General features: G+C 38.4%; 1 protein-coding gene across 1 annotated transcript in view; it reads left to right on the top strand.

Annotated features, from left to right (window-relative positions):
* Positions 1–20,779, top strand: part of LOC136249544 (uncharacterized) — a 40,917-nt gene extending 20,138 nt beyond the window's left edge. The window contains exons 6-13 of the mRNA XM_066041584.1: positions 723–811; positions 12,173–12,223; positions 14,567–14,706; positions 14,969–15,134; positions 15,188–15,325; positions 15,735–15,875; positions 19,991–20,217; positions 20,470–20,779. Of these exons, the coding sequence (XP_065897656.1) occupies positions 723–811; positions 12,173–12,223; positions 14,567–14,706; positions 14,969–15,134; positions 15,188–15,325; positions 15,735–15,875; positions 19,991–20,217; positions 20,470–20,653 (1,136 nt within the window). The 3' untranslated portion in view covers positions 20,654–20,779. The remainder of the gene's footprint in view (positions 1–722; positions 812–12,172; positions 12,224–14,566; positions 14,707–14,968; positions 15,135–15,187; positions 15,326–15,734; positions 15,876–19,990; positions 20,218–20,469) is intronic.
* The last annotated feature ends 1,401 nt before the right edge of the window (positions 20,780–22,180 follow it).

The following is a 22,180-nucleotide window of genomic DNA, read 5'->3' on the forward strand; positions in this document are numbered from 1 at the left end:
TTATGCTTAACAAATACCACCAAGCTGTCTTGAAGGAATGGTAAGGATTTTTTTGGGTGATACTGAATAGCAAGTAAGCCCGAGCCCTACTATACAGTACTACCTACTGTATGATGCTAAATTTTGTTGTGAATGAATTTCGTATGTTGAGTAGAACATACTTGAAAATGAAGTTGTAAATAACAGTAGTATATAGCACAGCATGGGCTGACATCTTCGTACTATGCTGCTGACAGCTACATCAAAACACTGCTACGCTAGACAGTTCAAATAGCAATAAATTTGATTTGTACAGCAACAATATGGCTAATAAATTACAGGCACTTGTTTAATCAATCATAACTGAAACAAGCTATAAAGACAGGACTTAGTCATGCGTTTACCATGAACTGGTAAATCCATCAATCACGAAGTATAATGTTTTCCGTGTGCTTCTCGAAAACAAGGCCATTGTAGCAAAAAAACAATGATTGATGACATACTTTGTTTCTACCTTTCACTCAGGAGATTCTCCTTATGTACATAACTAACTAGCAAAAGGCTATAATTTTTAAAGATCAAGGCACTCAAGTACCTGAATAAAGCAGTCGGGTGCAACTGAAATGAGCTTTTATTTTCCCAACCTGCCGGCTCACTGTTAGAGGGCAGAAAACAACGGTAGTGCCTTACTCTGGGTACCATGTTTTAGCACAGTAACGTATGTTTGTTTTTTTGAATTTTAGGTATCTTCATTGTGGTTGCATCCATCCTAACAATGTACTACAATATTGGTCTACCAAACTCTTTAAGAGGATTTATGTACTATGCACAGGTTAGTGTTTACTGTACTTTTCTGTGCTGTGTATGTGATAGTTGTAACACGGGCATGAGAGCATACATATCAGGCAAAGCCTGAATGCTCTGTGTTACAACTAATATGTAACACTTATCAGGCTAATATCTTGTACAGTCACCCAAGCAAATATGAGTGCAGCCACTGGATATATTATATATGCATACCAAAATTTTTGATTATGGGTCAGCAGCTAGTATGTTCTGGTTATGTTCGGTTATGATGAACGGATATATCCTAGAGATATCATGGAGAATTTTGGTTTCGCGAGTTTAATGTTTTAATCAGTGCTATTGAATCATTTATGGAAAAAGTACAGAGTTCACTAAAAGCCTAGATAGGTAAGCTTGCTTGTAGAGTGTTTACTCCGCGCAGATTGGTAGCTTCGTGATGGGGGCATGTCTGTGTTCAAAAACGTGCTGAAACGATTGGTCAATAAGCTATAGTACTAGTTTTCTCACCTTAGCCCAGTGTTTTTTAACTCGTAGGAGGGCAAGGATAACAAAACGCTCTGTCTGAGTGGTTTTAATAGCAAAATCCATCATGCATTCTAATCACGTGAGTATTAATCGATCCCCACAATTGATTTCGACCTCAACGTCTATATAATCACTGCCAAGTTGTAGCCCAGGTTACATTTCGTATGTAACCCAGCTAGCTGGGCTACATACGAAATGTAGTCCAGGCGGCTTCTTTGATCTGAGCTGTGAAAGTGGTACATTATAATATATACCACACCTGTGGTTGAGATCAAAAGCTCTGCACTGTAGTATATAACTGATATACTACGGCAAACAGTGGTATATACGTAAGTGATATATCACGCTTTGTGGCTATGCTTACATATTGCTGCAACTTCACACATTCCACAAAATCCTTATCTAAACGGTAAACAAGTCTCTAATAACAAGAATCAACCAGGAATATTCACCTGAGCAGTGGGAAGGATTTTCGATGAACTCTTGTCTCCTTCACTAATCGCGAGTGGATAGGTATGGCACTGCTGAAGAGTCTAAAATGTCTGATCCATCATTGATTTCTACTGATTTCGATCTTCAACAGATGCTGTTTCACTATCTATAATCGTTTCATTTACTGCGATGTAGAATATAACAGTTATAACATGATTACTCGGGATAGGACAAAAACATACACACTCGGGCCCTGTGGACCCTTCTGTGTATATTTTTGTCATATCCCTCATAACCGTGTTATAACTATTAAATGTATGCAAAGCTGATTTCTTAGCATCCAATTAAAAAACTTTTCTTGTAATGCATTTCCAATGGCTCACTGAAGGAAAAATGTGCATATACATTATGTTTGACATACATATGAATAATTATACATGTGTACATGCATATATGTGCGTACATACATACATACATACACACACACACACACACACACACACACACACACACACACACACACACACACACACACACACACACGCACACACATACATACATACGTGCATACATACATACACGTACACACACACACACACACACACACACACACACACACACACACATACGTGCATGCATACATACACACACACACACACACACACACACACACACACACACACACACACACACACACACACACACACACACGCACACACACACGCACACACACACTACCACACACACACACACACACACACACACACACACACACACACACACACACACACACACACACACACACACACACACACATACACACACACACACACACACACACACACACACACACACCACACACATACATACAGCATGGGCAATCAATCACCCATAGAGTGCAACCACTGGATGCATTATCATACAGTATGGTAGTACTGCATATTAGGGATCATGGAGTTTTGGGTTTTCCTAGCCAAACAATTCTCCCAAGAACCAGCTTCACAACTCCATCCTGGCACCTTGGCATTATTGAGTATTGGTTAGGTATAACCAAGTCCAAAAGTGCCTTCAGTATTATCCTAAAGACTTCCATTAAATTGTTACGAAATTAAAAAAATATATTATTCAATGGGATTTTCTACTGACTAACTGCCTGCCTGTCTGCCTGCCTGTCTGCCTGCCTGCCTGCCTGCCTGCCTGCCTGCCTGCCTGCCTGCCTGCCTGCCTGCCTGCCTGCCTGCCTGCCTGCCTGCCTGCCTGCCTGCCTGCCTGCCTGCCTGCCTGCCTGCCTGCCTGCCTGCCTGCCTGCCTGCCTGCCTGCCTGCCTGCCTGCCTGCCTGCCTGCCTGCCTGCCTGCCTGCCTGCCTGCCTGCCTGCCTTCAGGCAAGGGTAACTCAATAACGGCTAAGGCTATGGGCTTGATTTTTTCACTGTTCGACGCCGCTTCATTCCGAGAAGTGCCTTTTGGCATACCACAGTACGTACAATGCATGCATCATGGACTTACCTTTGTCCTCCTTTGTGTCCCATTTCTTTTTGCTGACAGCCCAAGGTGTCGATTCGCGGTAGCGCGATGCATGGCTTCCCTACAGTACGTTTTTGTAAACAGCGTATTTTCCTTGGTGACTGGACTGATTGCAGAGATAATTCTAATGCTATTCTTCGTTTGTAATGCTGAGTAACGGGCTGAACGTAGCTGAAAGTGAAGCGTAATGGCTGCTGTACTTTCAAGGCAGTAATTGATAGTTGGGGGTGTGCGAATCGTCATATTTTTGTGGTGACTGGATTGTTGCAGAGGCAATTCTTCTACTCTTTTTCGTCTGTAGTGCTGTGTAACGGGCTGAACATAGCTGAAAGCGAAGCATAATGGCCACTGCACTTTCGAAGCCTTGTTTAGGTAGAATAATCCCAAAAGTGTCTTTAAAATGGCCAAAATGCTTCCAGAATGCCTCACACTTGCCTGAAGGCATAGGGCGTCCTGACAGGTACTTTTTGGCATAACACAGTACGTACAATGTATACATCATGGATCATGGACTTACCTTTGTCCTCTTTTATGTCCCATTCTTTTTGCTGACAATGCAAAGGTGTCAATTTGCAGTTGTGCAATATGGCTTCCCCGTGCATGGATAGTACACATATCACCCATACTTTCTGCAGCAACTGGATTGATTGCAGAGATGCTTCCTGTACACTGTTCTAGTGTAATGCTGTGTAACAGGTGAACCATCAAGACTCATGGTAGTGAGTCGCACAGCCAGATAGCTTCAGACAGATTGAAGGAAACTAATGACTTTAAATCTGGCCAATAGTTAGCATCAACATTGCTAAATGGATGAAAATTTTTAGGACTACATACAGCTCCTATATGCATGAGTGTTAAAGACCTATTTTCAAAAATCCAGTTAGATTAATTTGCATTATTATACAGTGTGTTTAGTGGTCATGAACCATGAACGTGCAGAAAAAGTTCACAAACAAGTATAAGAAAAAAATAGAAATTTTAAGCTAGAGTAGGGACAATGTAGTATCACGATAAGAAGTACTGAAACAAGCTGGATTGGAGTAGTATGGTAGTATCATATAGTACGATAGTACTGTATAGTAGGGACCACAAAGGAGTAGGCGTGGCCCACGAAATAATATCACCCGAAAACCAACCTCAATTTTCCTAGACTATGATGAAGCAGTATTGGTTAGGTAAAACTAAGCCCAAACAAGTTTCAGATCGACCCGAAACGCTTTCAACAAGTTGCTACGGATTTTTAATTTTTTTTTATTCAATGTAATTTTCTACTGACTGACTAAGTAACTGACTGACTGACTGATGCCTTCAGATAAGCGTAACCCAATAACAGCTAAGGCTACGGGCTTGATTTTTTCACTGTTCGACATCACTTCGGCCCGACAGGTGCCTTTTGGCATACCGCAGTACATATAATGCATTCTTCATGGACTTACCAGTGTCCTCTTTTGTGTCCCATTCTACCTTTGCTGACAGTGAAAAGTGTCGATTTAGCCATAGCATGCGGTGGCTTCCCTTCGTAACAGAAATCGTCTGTAGTGACTATTTTGATATCAGAGGTGCTTTTCAAACAGTTCTTGATTCGTACTGCTGTGTAACAGGTTGAACATAGCCAACAGCGAAGCATAGTGGATACTTCACTTTTCAGACGATAATTAATATAATTGGGGCACACGGCACAATTTCTTTCTATTGGTATGCGTGGATTGCAGAGGTGCTTTACAAACAGTTCTTGATTCAAAATGCTGTGCAATGGGTCAGGGCCAGAGCCCACGGTCTGGCCAATCACTTTTCAGCTACTTGATTTAGTGAAAAGATCAAGATACTCTAATAGAGCAGTCATCAAAATATACTCTAATAGAACAGTTATCGTGATACTCTAATAAAGCATTCAGTACTTATAGTCTAAGCCATGACATCTGTATTAACTGTCTTAAAATACCCAGTGAGTCATTTGCATGGCACACTGCATTGAGTTAATTGATCATGCATGTCATGCATTAGCATGCAGTTACAATCTAAAACTAAACTTTCACATTGAGAAATTTTTGTATACATCATGAAAATAAAATTAACTACTAGCTATAATAGTCAGATATGAAACTCAATTAATTGGTAATGTAGCACAAAATTACCATTGATGTTAACAAAAAGAAGAGACTTTGCATAGCCTCCAGATGCCATTTCAGAGTATCTATTTTCAAAAGTTTCCCTGGGGGAGCATGCCCCCTGACCCCTCTCGCTTAGCATGCTGTGTGTACTTATAGAACATGCAGTTAAGTAACACACCAAAGTAGACAGTGTCTGATTTACAGATCATATCAGATCAATAAAAACTGAGTAGTGTGCATGACTATGACCTTCATTGCAGTCCATGGATGGCTGGACCACTCAACTCTCTGGGCTCCAGCCCTGCAATGGGTTGAACATAGCTGGCAACGAAGCGTAATGGATAGTTCACTTTTCAGACAATAAGGGGCTGGGCATTTCAGATGCGGTATGCGTGGGTTCACCAGTCATAATAAAATTATTTACAAAAAAAGTTTACAAACAAGTACACGAAAAAATTTGGAATTTTCAACTAGAGTAGGGTCGATAAATAGTACTGAAACAAGTTGGAGTAGTCCATGTTATTAAATCACAGTAAAACAATAAGAAGTGTTATGTCTCTACTGTGCATTTCTGTTATGGTATCTTGAGCACAGTAGGGATATAACACTTCTTATTGTTTTACTGAGATTTAATATCATGGACTACTCCAACTTGTTTCAGTACTTTTTATCGATGTGCTATGGTCCCTACTCTAGTTGAAAATTCCAAATTTTTTCATGTACTTGTGTAATGTCCAGTTGCTGTAAAACAATAAGAAGCAAAATCCCTACTATGCATTTCAATCTCAACAGCACAGTAGGGATATTTGCTTCTGATTGTTTTACAGCAACTGGGCATTACATACTACTCCAATCCAGCTTGTTTCAGTACTTCTTATTGTGATACTACATTGTCCCTACTCTAATCATGCAATACGATAGTACTGTATAGTAGGGACCACAAAGGTGTAGGCATGGCCCATGAAAAAACATTACCCAAAAACCAGCCTCCCTTTTTCCAGACGACAATGAGGCAGTATTGGTTAGGTAAAACTAAGCTCAAACAAGCCTTCAGATCGACCTAAAATATTCCAACCAGTTGCTACGGAATTTTTTTTTAAATTATTTAACGGAATTTTCTACTGATTGAGTAACTGACTGATGTCTTCAGACAAGTGTAACTTGATAATGGCTAAGGCTATGGGCTTGATTTTTTTTTCACTGTTCAACATTGCTTCAGCTCGAAAGGTGCCTTTTGGCATACCACAGTTCATACAATGCATTCTTCATGGACTTACCAGAGTCCTCCTTTGTGTATCTTTGCTGACAGCAAAAAGTGTCAATTTGGTGGTAGCACATGATGGCTTCCCTTGGTAGCAGAAATCGTCCATATTTTTCATAGTGGCTACTTTGATTGCAGAGGTGCTTTTCGAACGGTTCTTGATTCATACTGCTGTATAACAGGTTGAACATAGCTGACAATGAAGCATAATGGATACTTTACTTTCAGACAATAATTGATATAACTGGGGGGGGGGGGGTGTTGCCATTTCTCTCTTTTGATGTGGTATGAGTGGGTTTACCAGTCACAATAATTATTAAAAGGAAGTTAACAAACAAGTACACCAAAAAATTATAATTTTCAACTATAGTAGGGACCTTAGCACATTGATAAAAGTACTGAAACAAGCTGGAGTACTGCATGATATTAAAACAATAATAAGTGTTATATCCCTACTGTGCATTTCCATTGTGGTATCTTGAGCATAGTAGGCAGGGGCGAATCCAGGACCTGGCAAGGGGAGGGGCTAAAAGAGGCTAGTTGTAGGTGGTTAGGGAGAACCAGATGCTCTTGTTAGTTGTTGCATTTTGAAGCAGCAAATAATATACCTCTTAGTAGTTGATTTTTACCATTTTGGCCTTTGCAGATGGTTGTGAAGTCTTTAAAGCTGTTTAAAAGCAGATTTATAAACCCCAGGTACTGGGGTTCTTGGGTTTATAAAACTATGTTAAAAGGCTCTGAATGTCTTAAACAACAGCAACATGATAATTATTTTTTGAGGCGCTTAGTACGCACGAAGGTGCTGGGTGACAATTTCAAAGCTAGTTTGACTTTGGTTCGCTTAATAAATTTCAGGTGAATTCGTAATAAATGCTACAGTGTAGTAAAATGTGCATGTTTTGGTGAGTTTTATAAGCTGATCTTGGCCTGGCATAATGTTTAGTATTTTAATCAGAAGTATGGCTCCTCCACAAGGTGAGTGGGGGAGGGGGGGGGGAATTTGCCTCAAATGCCCCATCCTGGATCCGCCATTGGTAGGGATATAACACTTCTTATTGTTTTATTTTGATTTAATATCATACACTACTCCAGCTTGTTTCAGTACTTTTTATCGATGTGCTATGGTCCCTACTCTAGTTGAAAATTCCAAAAAATTTTGTGTACTTGTTTTTCTTATACTTGTAGGTAGTTAAACCTCACTACTAATATGATAGCTTATACAACACTATGGAGCCACGTTAAGCTTTGCCATGTTGACAGGAGTACTTAAGCATCAAGGACATTATGTAGTCACTAGCATAGTTTTGTGATGCTAAATCATGGCTCAATTATTTCATCCTCTTTAATGTACTTCTACAAATCACCTATTGAAGTGATGTTTGTAATACAGAGAAGTGATTACTCTCCCACAACATCCAATTAATTAACCACTATGTTCTGCAATTCATAAACCAAAAATTCATTGTATCGGTGTCAAAGAATGTTTTTGGTACTACGCAATCCGTTACATTGTGATGTGTCTTGTAGTTTGCACATGATATGTACACACATATGCCAATAGGTTCACACATACAATAATATGGTGTATACAACAGAATGTGATCATGTGGAAGTAGTGACTACTGGATGTATAGCTCTAGTTGATCAATCAACACAGATCTGTGAGCAAATATATGCCATGTACATAGTCTAGCTTCTATGTCACTAGTGGTGATCCCACTCAAATCACGATAAAACCATGGCTGGGTAGAGTTGGCACAGCAGTTAATACTACCATAGCAATCAGATCCATCCCACAAGGGGTCTTCAAAGTAATACGCTGAGTGGTCAAATTGATCAATGGCTTCTGCTTCACAATAAAAATGAGTTCTCACAAAAGATGGAGTGGGTGATATTCCACCACTAATAGCACATGGACAATTGCAGTCACAGTCAGATGTACCATTGTCAAATCGTCCAGCAGTGTAAATCCAAATATGATGATGTGGGCTACTGCCATATGTGATTGATAGAACATCACCATAAGAATTATTAATTGTCAATGCCGGTTGGTTAGAGTGTGCTTCTGATATCCTCTAGCTCTACCACACACCCTCTGGAAACTTGTTCCATTACTGGAGAAGAAGGTAGAGGAAAAATAATACTCTTCAGGACTGCCATCGCTGACCACACGACAGAAGCTAACTCCAGAGTAGGTCTCTTTACGCCATCCACTGGGACACTCACCTCCTGCGCTGATATCAATGTTAACGATTCTCCTCCATCCTCCTCCTACACCAGCACATATGGAGCTAAAGCCAGAAGTAATTTCTGTCATATTGCAATATATCCATCTGTCATTAATACGATAGTATCCTGACTTGTCACCAGTTTCAGGGTTGTTGTTGTAAATATTCAAACAAGATGATCCAGTGTAAGTCATTCCACAATAGATCCTCATAGGACCATCAGTGACAAAGTAGTATCCTGACATGTCATGACTCTCTGAATTTTTATTATATATGTCCTCACATGACTCACCAGGATAGAAAGGAGATTTAAACTGATATTTAGTACATTGGTCAGAAGCCATCACCAGTTCTTTAGTGAGGATCACTATTATACTATAATAAATCATTGCTGGTACAGCACCACAACTGCTAGTCTATCGTTGAATGAAAAAGTGAATGAAGCCAACTTATTTTATTACTCTGTGAGGTTTCTCCCACTCTTGTGGTTTACTGGCTGGTTATGAGATACACATACCTAATGTATAGCAACCGGGCATTAAATTTAAATTAAGTGACAAATAGTTTGTTTAGAAGTATCTTCATGGACGATGGCAGAGGAAGAATCAGAAAGAGTTGATGTTGCTGGTAAAGATGATAAGCGTCAGCTCACTGCAGTGTTTGCCTGTTCTATGTCAGAAGATTTTCTTCCATTTCAGCTAGTTTACCAGGGGAAAACTACTAAATGTTTTCCAAAACATAACTTTCCTCCTGACTGGGATATAACTTTTACTACCAACCACTGGTGCAATGAATTGACAATGCGACAATATGTTGAAAATATAATTTTGCCTTACCTTTGTCAAAAAAGACAGAAGCTGAAACTTCCCCTTGGACAGCCCGCAGTACTGATCTTTGATAATTTCAAAGCTCAGTGCACTGAAGAGCTGTTAAATCTTTTAGATTCAAACAAGATAGATGTGGTTCTTATTCCACCTAAATGTACTAATCGCTTGCAGCCCTTAAAATCTTTAGATGTGAGCGTCAACAAAACTGCAAAAGAATTTCTGAGCAAGAACTTTCATGAGTGGTATGCAAAGCAAGTTTGTTCCCAATTGCAGCAAAAGTCAAGACCCAGCCAGCAGATCTACACTTGAGTATTGTTAATTAAGCCTATATGGGTGCCAAATGGATGTGTGATTTGTATGATTATTTAAAAAGCAAGCCAGACATCATACATAATGGTTTTATAGCAACAGGATTGCTTAAATTGTAACAGGATTGTTAGTTACTGTAACATCATGCATTTTACACTTTAATAAATAAAATAGCTAATTGTAATGTTGCACATGATTATACCTAAATGAAATTCACTATATTACAGCTTTTTATGCAAGGAAATGAGATGAGCTTGTTGTTCTCCAAACACTCAACAAGGTGTGCCCTCATTGACCGCTGCTGAAACCTTTGCTTGTTTGGATTCAGACTAAATGCAATACATGTAGCAGATGCTACAGAAACAACCTACAATCTTTCTCTCCTTCCTGCTTTGGTGAATTTATTACTTTGATCTTTGGGGTACTAGTGGCTGAGCTTCTAAACAATCGGAAGATGGTTGCTTTTGTTTCATCATCTAGAGTCTTGAACAGAGAGTTGTATACATGCATTTCACCTTGCTCACACTTCACAGTTGTTGCTACAATCCAGTGGTGTCGATCACTGCAGTGAATTTTTTGCAGCTTATTGGTGATCTCATCTTCTGTGAATACCTGCTCAAAATCTTTGCATTGCAAAAGGGTTGACTTTAATCCTTTCAACTGGAGAAACTGTGCCTTTAACAAACTCTGTACCAAATTAACATGGATATTAGACAAATCATTGCCCATAATAATGTCTTCCACTTCCTTATTAGGTAACTTACGTCTTGGCTGGAGACATTGGGTGGTCTTCTGTGTCCATTTGATTTTCTGCAGTACCTACTTCATCAGTTTCATCAATGATTATTTGTGGCTGGACTTGATCATCCATCAGCTTCAGCTCCTGAACTTCTGGTTTTATTTGTCAACCTTTAGCAGAAGCAGCTTGACTGCTGTCTAAACCATGTAGAGGATTTCGGTATAGGTGAATTCAATGTCATATTCCTTGCTTAAAGCCCTCTTTATTACTCTTTCTGTTTTGTCTGATTCAGCTTTGTCTGATGTTCGGAAAGTCAACATGTACGGTATTTCCAGGTCCCCTTGCTGCAAATCATGGGAGTAGCATCGGCTACCATTCACTTGCCAGGTAATCGACCCTCTGTCTCGAATGAAAATTGCACATATAGAAAAAATTGTACGTGGACAATGGCCAACAATCAATCCATCATATTTCACAGCGACTGCAAATGTGTCATAGGCATTTCCCACTTCCCTTTTACAGTGTGAAGAGTTTCTCCATCAATTGCAGCATCCCAAATGGTGCAGTAAACGTGATAACCTCAAACCTTCGATTGAACGGCAAATGTGTACTCCATCAGTCATTCTATCAAGTAGCAAAACGTGTAGTGTCGTGTGAAGGGTCTTGTGAATGACGTGACAGCATGTTGCTGATCAACTAGCTATAGTAACTAGCTATGCAGTTCACAGAACAAACATGATAACAGTACATCGATTTCGCCCAGTGAAGCATTAAAATATACGCTGTACATTTACACTATAGCTACTTAGTCCCAGTGTAGATATCAAATCTTGCCTCAGGCTTGCGCTGCCATCTAATTTGCGTGGGAAATATACTTTGGGTCCATTTGCCAAAATATTATCCACCAATTTCTGTCGATGACCAATTCGCCAATTTTTTCTCCTGCCAAAATTTTCTGCTATACGGTATTACTGTATACTTGAGTGGATGCATGGTAGTTGGTTAAAATACTTAAAAGAAACCATTAATTCAGATTGTGGCCTTTACCATAGTATAAGATCTAGATGACCATGCTGGTACTGGCTATTCAAATTTGCTACCATTCCCACACATCTCTGAAATTTATAAACCATTCACTGTAATACACACTCCATGGCTTGCCGTGAGCTCAAGTGTTTTGCTCACTGAAATTCCCTTGGTGTTTATGATAGGAACACTCTATACTAACTCAGTGTTTGCACCTCAGTAATTATTAACGTCATCTCAGGTTTTAAATCCTCGAAGATACCTATTATGTAACTATTACATCGTAGATAAATTTGTAATAAAGATTTTGTTTGCCTATGCACATTAAAGTAGCAAAGTAGATCGGTATGCCTAAGTATATGTTGAAATGTTAAATTATAACCTTTCTTGTTTTGATTTGCAGATGGTAGGATATGTGTATGTTAGTGGAGCAAGACGTGGAACACTGGACTGGGTATGTTTATATATGGTAAATTGTACTAGGGTAAAGTGATATAGCACTTTTGAGCAAGCTCACTCAGCTGTAATTGTTTTCATGCAAGCATTGCTCTTATAGCTGTTTGTCAGGTAAGATAGACCACATTTGATCAAAACCGCTCAAGCAATTCCTGAGATATGAGTAGCCAAAGTTTGTTTTGTTTTCTTCTTAAGGGGTTTACGCGGGACTTCTTATTGCACACTTTACAGGAATCACTATAAAACACAAGTTCTTTACTTAATTGTCTTGACTTTGGCATGTACAAACAGTGTATAAACAGAGGAAGAAGGACATGCATTGTGCACCACTTTTTGTAATTTCATATTAAATCTCAATAATTGTAATAAAAGCTAAAAATGGGGTTCACTATAGTATAGCGGCGTAGCCCCAAAAATTGGCAATATTGTGCACTTTTTCATAAAACCATGAAACTTTCCACATAAATAGTACTCCTCGTGGCATGTAATTTTAGATATAGTGCCATCGCTGAGTTGACCGTTGGTGACTTTTACGGCCATTTTTGTACAGAAAATTGATCATTTTTGTCTTTAACTCCCTGAGGCAGTAATTAACTTGTTAGAACATGGTACCAAACAAAAGATCTTGTTGATAGAAACAACTTGGTTTTTATTTGAAGTCAATAGGTGATTTCATTACAAAGTTATGATCATTTTTACTAGTTGCAAAATTTGATAATTTTACCTGCCCTCAAGGTGTGAATCACCTGTGGGCAGATAATTATGCATAAATTTATCAAATTTTGCAGCTAATAAAAATACTCATAATGACATCACTTGGTTTTTATTTAATGACTTCAAATAAAAACCAAGTTGTTTCTATCAACAAGATCTTTTGTTTGGTACCATGTTTTAACAAATTAATTACTGCCTCTGGGAGTTAAAGACAAAAATGATCAATTTTCTGTACAAAAATGGCCGTAAAAGTCACCATAGGTCAAATCAGCAATGGCACTATATCTGAAAATACATGTATTGAGGAGTGCTATTTATGTGGAAAGTTTCATGGCTTTATGAAAAAGTGCACAATTTTTTGGTTGTGCCGCTATACTACTAGGGCTCAGCAGATTTTAGACAATACTTCAAATAAAGTTCGAGGATATACTTTACTTTGTAAGGGTCCCTGGATTTCTTGGCACTGTTTTGCATGCAGCAAAGTATATTTTGTTGAAGCTTATGTGAAGCACTGTCTATATCTACTGAGCCCCAGTGAACTTCACTGTTTACTAGTATTTTATTACAACTATTGAAGCTCATGTGAAATTCCAAATGACCATCATACAATTAAAGTAAGTGGCACACACACATGTCCTACCTCCTTTGGTGTATAAAGGTGTATGTAGCTGTGACATACAGAAAATGATTATCTATAACATTTAGTATTGCACCAATAATCGGATCAGTTATCGGAAAAACCATATATTGGCTGTGTTTTTTGTATATCGGTATTGGATCGGCACCACGATGAAAAAAGCAGCAGATACAGATATATGTATTTATTTAGAAATACATACTCATGTGCACCAAATAATGTTTACAAGTGCATTTAGTTGCATTTTCCTGTATAATTACAACTTCGTTATTACTGCTTCAGTGTACTGTCAGCTGTTGTAGCAATACTGCTGCTATAAACAAGCTAAATTAATCCTTCAAAATCAAATTTCTTGTAAAAACTGCTACAAAATAGACATGTTGTGTTATATCGGATCGGCTATGTTTATCGGCTTGAAAATATTATCCAATATCGGTTATCGGAATATTGGCAAAATCTCATATCGGTGCAACACTAATAACATTGTGAACATTTATCAGCTTAGCATCCATCTTGGTTCATGAACAGGTATGGTAAACCGTACAACTGGAGTAATAGCTACAGCATTACAAAGCAAAACTCAAACCAAGGTACTCTAATAGAACAGTTACCAAAGAGTAAATATATACACGAGAAAGACATCAAAGAAAATACTGTCAAGAGTTCCACCCAGAGATCTACACTCTTAACTCCCAAAGTATTAGTAACACTGAGCCACTGCTGTCTATTGTTTGAATTGCACCTAATTGCTATCTTTAGAAATGTTGGGAAGCAAGCTCCAAAGCTGGGCTGTGGCCAGCATTAACATCTTTGTAGCCATTTCTTGGCTGCCACCACTTTAACTTGGGAGTTTTGAAAGGCATACCCTTTCTTCATGGCGTGGCTGTTTAGGCATGAACATAAGGGAAATGTATGAACCAGTGCAGTGTTTGATGCAGTTGGTGACAACCCTTTCTTACTAAATTAGCTGATCACTATTTACACTTGCAGGATTTCTATTTGTCAAGAGTGTTTGGATTCAGCTTCTATTTTCCACTGTGTCTTGCTCACATGGAAGCTCTACAAGTTGCCTTGTTTGGATTTCTACCCCCAGTACTAATACTGATGAGTATCATCAGCTACACTATACTGTAAGTCACATACTGCACAAATGCCATGCAAAAAATATTCTAATGGTCATAATACTGTCCACAATAGTCAATACTTGGACACATTAAACCACAGAATCACAACCAGCCAATGCCTTTAGTATTAAAAATTGTAGTGTAGTAGGGTGTATTCTATGGGCCTGGTACTGACCTGCATGCAGTTTGAAAGTGACGAAGAATACGACTACATATTTGCAGTAGTAGTACCATCACTGTCATGTATTTACAATAGCATTTGTTACAGGGCTAGAAAAATTAAACCGTTAGGCAGTAAGAAGACGTTAGATGGAATATGGTTTTTAATATTGATCATTTATGTGTACACATTTGATACCTGTCTTAATTTTCTGAGATGTGTTGGGACTGATATACACACTGATGATTTTAATACAACTAAATCAGGACCACTAGTAAGTTACACCATGTATCTAGTTTGTCTCTTACGTTGTCATCTCTATTGCAGGTTTATTTCTATGATGGAAATGTCAAGTGTTTTCAGAACCAGCATATTCCATATGCTGTAATATCGTTTCTAACTTTGATATTGTTTGTCATACCATTTCCAGTAATAGTGGTTGCTATTAGCTGGAATTATTTTCAGGTGAAATGGTGATTGTGTTGGGAATAATAATTGGGTGTATTTGAGACATAATGTACGTAAATGCTGACTAACTGCATACTACATCACTGTACTTTGCAACTTAGCAACCGTACTTTTCACTGCATGAGCCTATAAGGGCACTTGAGTTACTGTAACAGTATGTTCCTTTAAATTGTGGTGTACAGAAAGGTTAGTGTGTGGTTAACTTCAATCACTATTCATTGTTTTCTTCCTACAATTGTGTTTTTAAACTATAAACTCACCACTTCTTTTGTTAAAATAGCACTATGTTCTTTTATGAGCAATATCATGCCATTAGACAAACAACCACGGATATCTATGTGCGCATTGTGTAGAAAGCAGTAAACAGAAAGTATATTAATCTTGCAAATGCTGTTCTTATTCACAGAAAGCTGGACCATTTTGTGATGTGGTGAACACTGGGATTAAACCAGTATACAATTGGTGGAGTGGATATGACTTGTTCCGGAGAGTATTGTTTGTGGCAGTGTACTATGTATTTGAGTATGCTAGTGGTGATTATACACAGGTATGTACACTAAAGATTGAAACTGTGCTATTGTTAGTATAGTTATCATTAGAACAATATTACATTACGCTATAATATTATATGTAAAGCTGAAATACTATCATTCCCTCCACCTGCATCATTTACTCTAACTTCTCTTGCCAGCTGCAGCACTTATCAAAGCAGTTTTGTACTAAATAAAATGTTTTTCTGGGACTAAAACCACTTTTTAATGTAGCTTTTTAACAACTGTTGTTAGTCATTTACATTGAATGCGATGGTGTAATACCAACTTGAGCTGCATTCCATTGCAAGCCACAGGGAAAATAAGATTGCAAGCACAAGTTGTGACATAGATGTTTTATTTTTTCTTCTTATTGTGCAAACTTTTAAAAAAAAATACTGTTTATGTCAGAGTTCATTTTAGGCTACAAACAGTGGTCTGTTACTAATCATTGTGTATAGCTCTTTTTCCTGGATGAGACAAGCCATGTAGTGAGTCAACACCATACGCAGAGTTTTTCTGGCACATAAGGTCAAGGTGTTTCTGTGAAGATATCACACACGTGTGGAGCAACGGTTTGTGGTCAGTTGGTATAACACTGTGGAATTCATATGCTTCCTAGAAGTGCCTGAAATGTATGGCATAGATACTGCTAGGAGCAAATGTACTATAATGCTGTTCAGTGGGAGATAGTTTCCTGAAAAAGAGGCACCACTTTTTGTCAAGGTACTGCTCCAATACTGCCCTAATGGCTATATCAGATGCATCTGTCATGATTTTAATTAGGGCACCAGGTTGGGGTGCAACAAGAGAGTGTGGTATCTGCTAGTGCATTCTTTATGTCTGCGAAGGCAGCAATAGTAGCAGATATCCAGTGAAGAGTGTGGATGCTGGTACATTAGCAGGGAGATGTTTAAGAAGTAGTTCCCTCAGCAGTCAAAAGCTGCTGTAATGTTGCTGCTCAGAGATTGAGGTTCATTTCGTCAATTCTCTCTTCAGTAGGGATGTGGCAATTATGCCGCAAGCATAATAGGTATGTGTGGGAATCAGGAATTTTTTTTAGTAATCATAAAGCCATAACAGTTTAACAGTACGAAGATCTGCAGATTGCACAATTCCGTCAAAAATTGAGATACTCTAATAGAGCAGTCAGAAATTTTAATAGAACAGTCACTGAATATCACTACTCTAATAAAGCAGTTACATAAAAATGAAATACTAACCAGCTAAAAGAACAGAAAACTACATAAAGCTGAAACATCAATGTAAATGGTTTAATACAGCAACAGACTTGCATTGTCTAAAGATGGTGGGCATTTCTCAAAAGCATAAAATTAGTGATTTTTTGAGAAAGCATAATGCTCAATATTTGGAGCATGATAACCTCATATCTACTCTTCATCATCTTGTATGGGGACTCTTCAAAAGGGTTGTGGTCTCTTCAGGAGGGTTCAATTCAGCAGTAGGTCATGAACTTCTGTAGCATATTCTGGTTGCACAATCTAAACCAGTACTCTGACCAGGGTCTCAGAATCTATTACCCGAAGGGGAAAAAGCTTCAACCCATTTGCTAAATAAGTCAGTTTTACCACTATGTATTTACATCCCAAAGAAGATGTGGTGAGTATGTCCAATGAAATTTTTTTCAAATGGGTGGTGTGCTTGAGTTGTACCCATTGGAGCTTGGGGGGCTGGCTGGGGTGGGTTACGCTTTTGGCAGGGTTGACATGAGCGCACCAGCGCACCCAATTCTCGACATCTAGTTCATATTCAGGCCAGTAATACCGCTCTTTCACCCTTTCAAGGGTTTTGTATTCCCAGATGGCCTGCTTGATTGTGGAGCTGCGTCAGAACTTTATCTCTCATGCTGTTAGGAACAACCAGTTGTGTAGCACATAGAAGACTGTCAGAACTGGCAATAGAGCACCCCATCATGTAGAGAAACGTTTGGCATAATCCTGGAGCTATCTTGTGTGGAAGTGTCTCTCCATTTTGTATTGGTCATCTTTCAACTGTGCTTCACTATTTGAATTCAAAGAGCTTGAGCAATCAGAAATCACAGAAGTTATTAGCAAAATTGTGTCAGCATTTTGTAACATATTACCTGTCCTGTCTTTCTCCTATATTCTTTATTCCTTTCAATAACAAGTACACAAAAATATTTGGAATTTTCAACTAGAGTAGGGACCATAGCACATCGATAAAAAGTACTGAAACAAGCTGGAGTAGTGCATGATATTAAAACAATAAGAAGTGTTATATCCCTACTGTGCTCAAGATACCATAACGGAAATGCATAGTAGGGATATAACACTTCTTATTGTTTTACTGTAATTTAATATCATGCACTACTCCAGTTTGTTTCAGTACTTTTTATTGATGTGCTATGGTCCCTACTCTAGTTGAAAATTCCAAAAAAATTTTGCATACTTGTTTGTTAACTTTTTTTTGTAAATAATAATTATTATGACTGGTGAACCCACGCATCCCACACCAAAAGAAAAAGATGGTGCCACATTCCCCAGCTATATCAATTATCGTCTGGAAAGTGAAGTATCCATTACGCTTTATTGTCAGCTATGTTCAACCTGCATTATGAATCAAGAACTATTTGAAAAGCACCTCTGTAGTACATGCATACTGCATCAAAAGAAAGATAGGTGCCACGCGCCCCTATTATTATTGTCTGAAAAGTGAAGTATCCATTACGCTTCGTTGTCACCCATTACACAGCGGTACGAATCAAGAACTGTTCGAAAAGCAGCTCTGCAATCAAATTAGCCACTATGAAAAATACAGATGACTTCTGTTACGAAGGGAAACCATCACGTGCTACCGCCAAATCAACACTTTTTGCTGTCAGCAAAGATGAATGGGACACAAAAGGAGGACACTGGTAAGTCCATGAAGAATGCATTGTATGAACTGCGGTATGCCAAAAAGCACCTCCCGAGCCAAAGCAATGCCAAACAGTGAAAAAATCAAGCCCGTTGCCTTAGCCGTTATCGAGTTATGCTTGTCTGAAGGCATCAGCCAGTCGGTCAGTTACTCAGTCAGTCATCACTAGAAAATTCCTAAATTTCGTATCAACTTGCTGAAAGCATTTCGGGCCGATCTGAATGTTTGTTTGGGCTTAGTTTTTCCCTAACCAATACTGCCTCATCGTCATCTGGGGAAAGTGAGGCTGGTTTTTGGGTGATGTTTTTTCATTGGACACGCCCACACGTTTGTGGTCCCTACTATACAGTACTATCTTACTGTATGATAATTGAACTTCATACTGGAGACAGTAATGTGTCTAGTAGTGAGTTGAGTTTCTATATCTGAGTGAACCAGAGTTGTGAGTTCTTTGACCAAAACAGTGGTAGTTTAATTTCATCTACATTACTGCGATATGTGCTGAAGCTTGAAGTTATGGTTGAGCTGGAGAGTCATCAGTAGGGTACTTGCGAGACATCACAATAAGCTGTAGCAGTTCTTCTGTCAGGGTCACCAATTAAGCTAAAGCCAAGAGAGCTTGCTCCAACTCATAAGTTGATGGAAACAACACTGATCATGATAGTAAAGTACAACAAGAGAATACAATAGGACAAATTAAGACACAGTAAAAAAAGAATATGATTACATAGCAATTACAAGTGCATGAATGGATTGAAAAAAGTTGACTACTAAAAATAGCAAATTGGTAATTAAAATGTGTTCATATTTTTTGCAGCTACTTGGAGGCTTCTGTGTATGCAAATACATGTCCATCTGTCTGTGTGTAGTGTCCCATGCACTCTTAATTATTAGAATAAAAACATCATATTTGAATGACATCTGTTCCATGACTCTATAAGTTGAATACTCTCATATACTTGTTGTACAGTTACGGTACCGCTCAAATGCAACATCGTCTCGCGAGAGTGCGAGTGATTAAAAAACTCGCTAATTATAAGGGGCATGGCACCCTTTTCACTCACAAGTATTCACCCAAATGAAACGGGATGAATACTTGTGAGTGAAACAGGTGCCACGCCCTTTAATTAGGGAGTATTTTAATCGCTTACACTCTCACGAGACGACATTGCATTTGAGCTGTACTGTATGAATTGAGCTAGTGGTATCATAATGTCATGCTCATATTTTGCAGTTTGCAATGTGTTTCTGTGCTATCATCTTGTTGTTGATAACATCGAGAGTTCACCCATATGATGGATGGAAAGTTAATTTGGTGGAATGGTTGATGTTGCTGGATCTTGTTCTAATTACTGCATACTTTTTAAGCATTCATTCAGTGGACGGAAGTTCATTTGGAATGATTTTGTTTGTTCTTCCTTACATTTTCTTAATGGTATATTTGACAGCAAAGTGTATCAGGTTAGTCTGAATTCATTGCATGATATTAAACTGCATTGCACAACCACACACTGTATTGGGTACACAGTTGAAGTGTATTTATGGTAGTTGTTTGTGAGAGAGTGTTCAAGTATGTATGTGTATGTATACATAGTTCCAATTTTTAACTCCAGTTGACTTGTTTTAAAATGCATCTAAACATTATATATACACCATTCAATATTAAGTTGTGCACAAGATTTATACTTAGTTTTGTATTCTTTTATAAACCAGCAAAACAAAGCCCTACAAAAGATTCAGAGGAAGAGTGGATACATTTGTTTTTACTGTTAGCACTACCGTAGGGAGAACCAACACATTGCAACTAGCTGGCCATGACCCTCCGCAAGACTTTGTCACTGATTTGTCATATGTTAACATCCGTGATGAGCTACAAGTTCTGACTGACTATGACTAAATGTAATAGTAATCTTAACTAAAGACACTATATCTATCTGCATGTCACTCTAGAGTAGCTATATGCATATGATATATGTACGTATGTACATTTTTCACAGTTATGCACATAATGCCCAGTTCTGAATTTGCAATTGAAGGGATCAGCTGCAGGTATGCATTTAGTTTATAGAAGGGTAAACACGCATGTATTACTACAGTGACACCTCACTTATTAGGTGTACTTCTTTAATATTTACAGTGTAACTACCTTGTCATGTTAAGTAATATAAGTTAGATGCATGTTAACTTTAGACCATCTTATTAACTGAGGAAAATTATAAGGTCACTAAATAAATAAGAATTCCAATAAAAAATATTGTGAAGTAATTATTCTACAGTGGTTCATTTAGTGAAGTATCGCCCCCACACATGCTCCTTGCAGCAACTCAACCAACACTCATGTCCTGCTGCTACTATACGTGGCCAGATCAGGAGAGGCTTGATTGCGAGGATTTCAATTCCTGAATGTGCTGAAGTTTGTCGCTGCTCAGTAGGTTATCAAAGGCTAAGAAAGGAGAGTGTGTGATATGTGCATAGTTTTGCACTATACATGCATAGTTGTGTTGCATGACTCTGTTAATTTAAAGTAAATTGGGAGACAATTGTGGTGTAATAGTTTTAAAAATGGCATCCGCTTTTACAGTATGTCCCAACATTTTAGCTGCAAGCACTACAGCAGACTCAGAATGCATACAATCAGTGCTTTGGTTACTATAGTTAAATTAGTTGGCATGCAGTTAAATTGTTCAAGATGCTATCAGTCACGTCCACCCACCTCAAATCTGAACTATCTGTAGAAACTGTATGTGTATGTGTATAGTTTGACATATCTATTTATTTATTTATTGCTTTATGGTGTAAGCACACCAAAGGTCTGATGGAAACATATACCAACAGCCATTTTGTACATTACATTTTTCAGGGGCGGATCTAGGATTTCAGAAGGGGGGGGGGGGGGGGGGGGTGCTAAATATGTGGCAAGAAAGTTGATACAACTAGTTTGAGAAGCACACTCAGCATGCAGAGCATGCTCTATATCTAGGGGAGTCTGGGGGCATGCCCCCACAGGAAAATTTTGCAAATTTGGCCTATTGAGATTGAATTTGGTAGTATATACTTTGAGTGAAAATGATGTCACTTTGTATGTGATACCATTATTCCCCATACAGCTTGTCAATATAACTAAAGGGTACAGCAATGTAGCTAAAATTCAATCTTAGACTAACATCTTAAAGAACTATAGTAGTGGAAACGTATGGGTATCAGCTGCACATGATCAAATTTATTAATGGTTTGAAGTATAGCATAATTTACAGTCTCATAGCTCAAACTACACTAGCTGTCCAAACAGTGGAGAGGGCAAGTAGACTGTAGGGACCCGCCGATTATGCTGGCATAATTATGAGCATAATAGGTGCCTGAAAGCATTGAGCATAATGCTAGCATAATAAGTAGAATGTTTGTATAATAGTATGAATTCTTGCTT

This window comes from Dysidea avara, chromosome 3 (genome assembly GCF_963678975.1).
Source record: "Dysidea avara chromosome 3, odDysAvar1.4, whole genome shotgun sequence".
NCBI lineage: Eukaryota > Metazoa > Porifera > Demospongiae > Dictyoceratida > Dysideidae > Dysidea > Dysidea avara.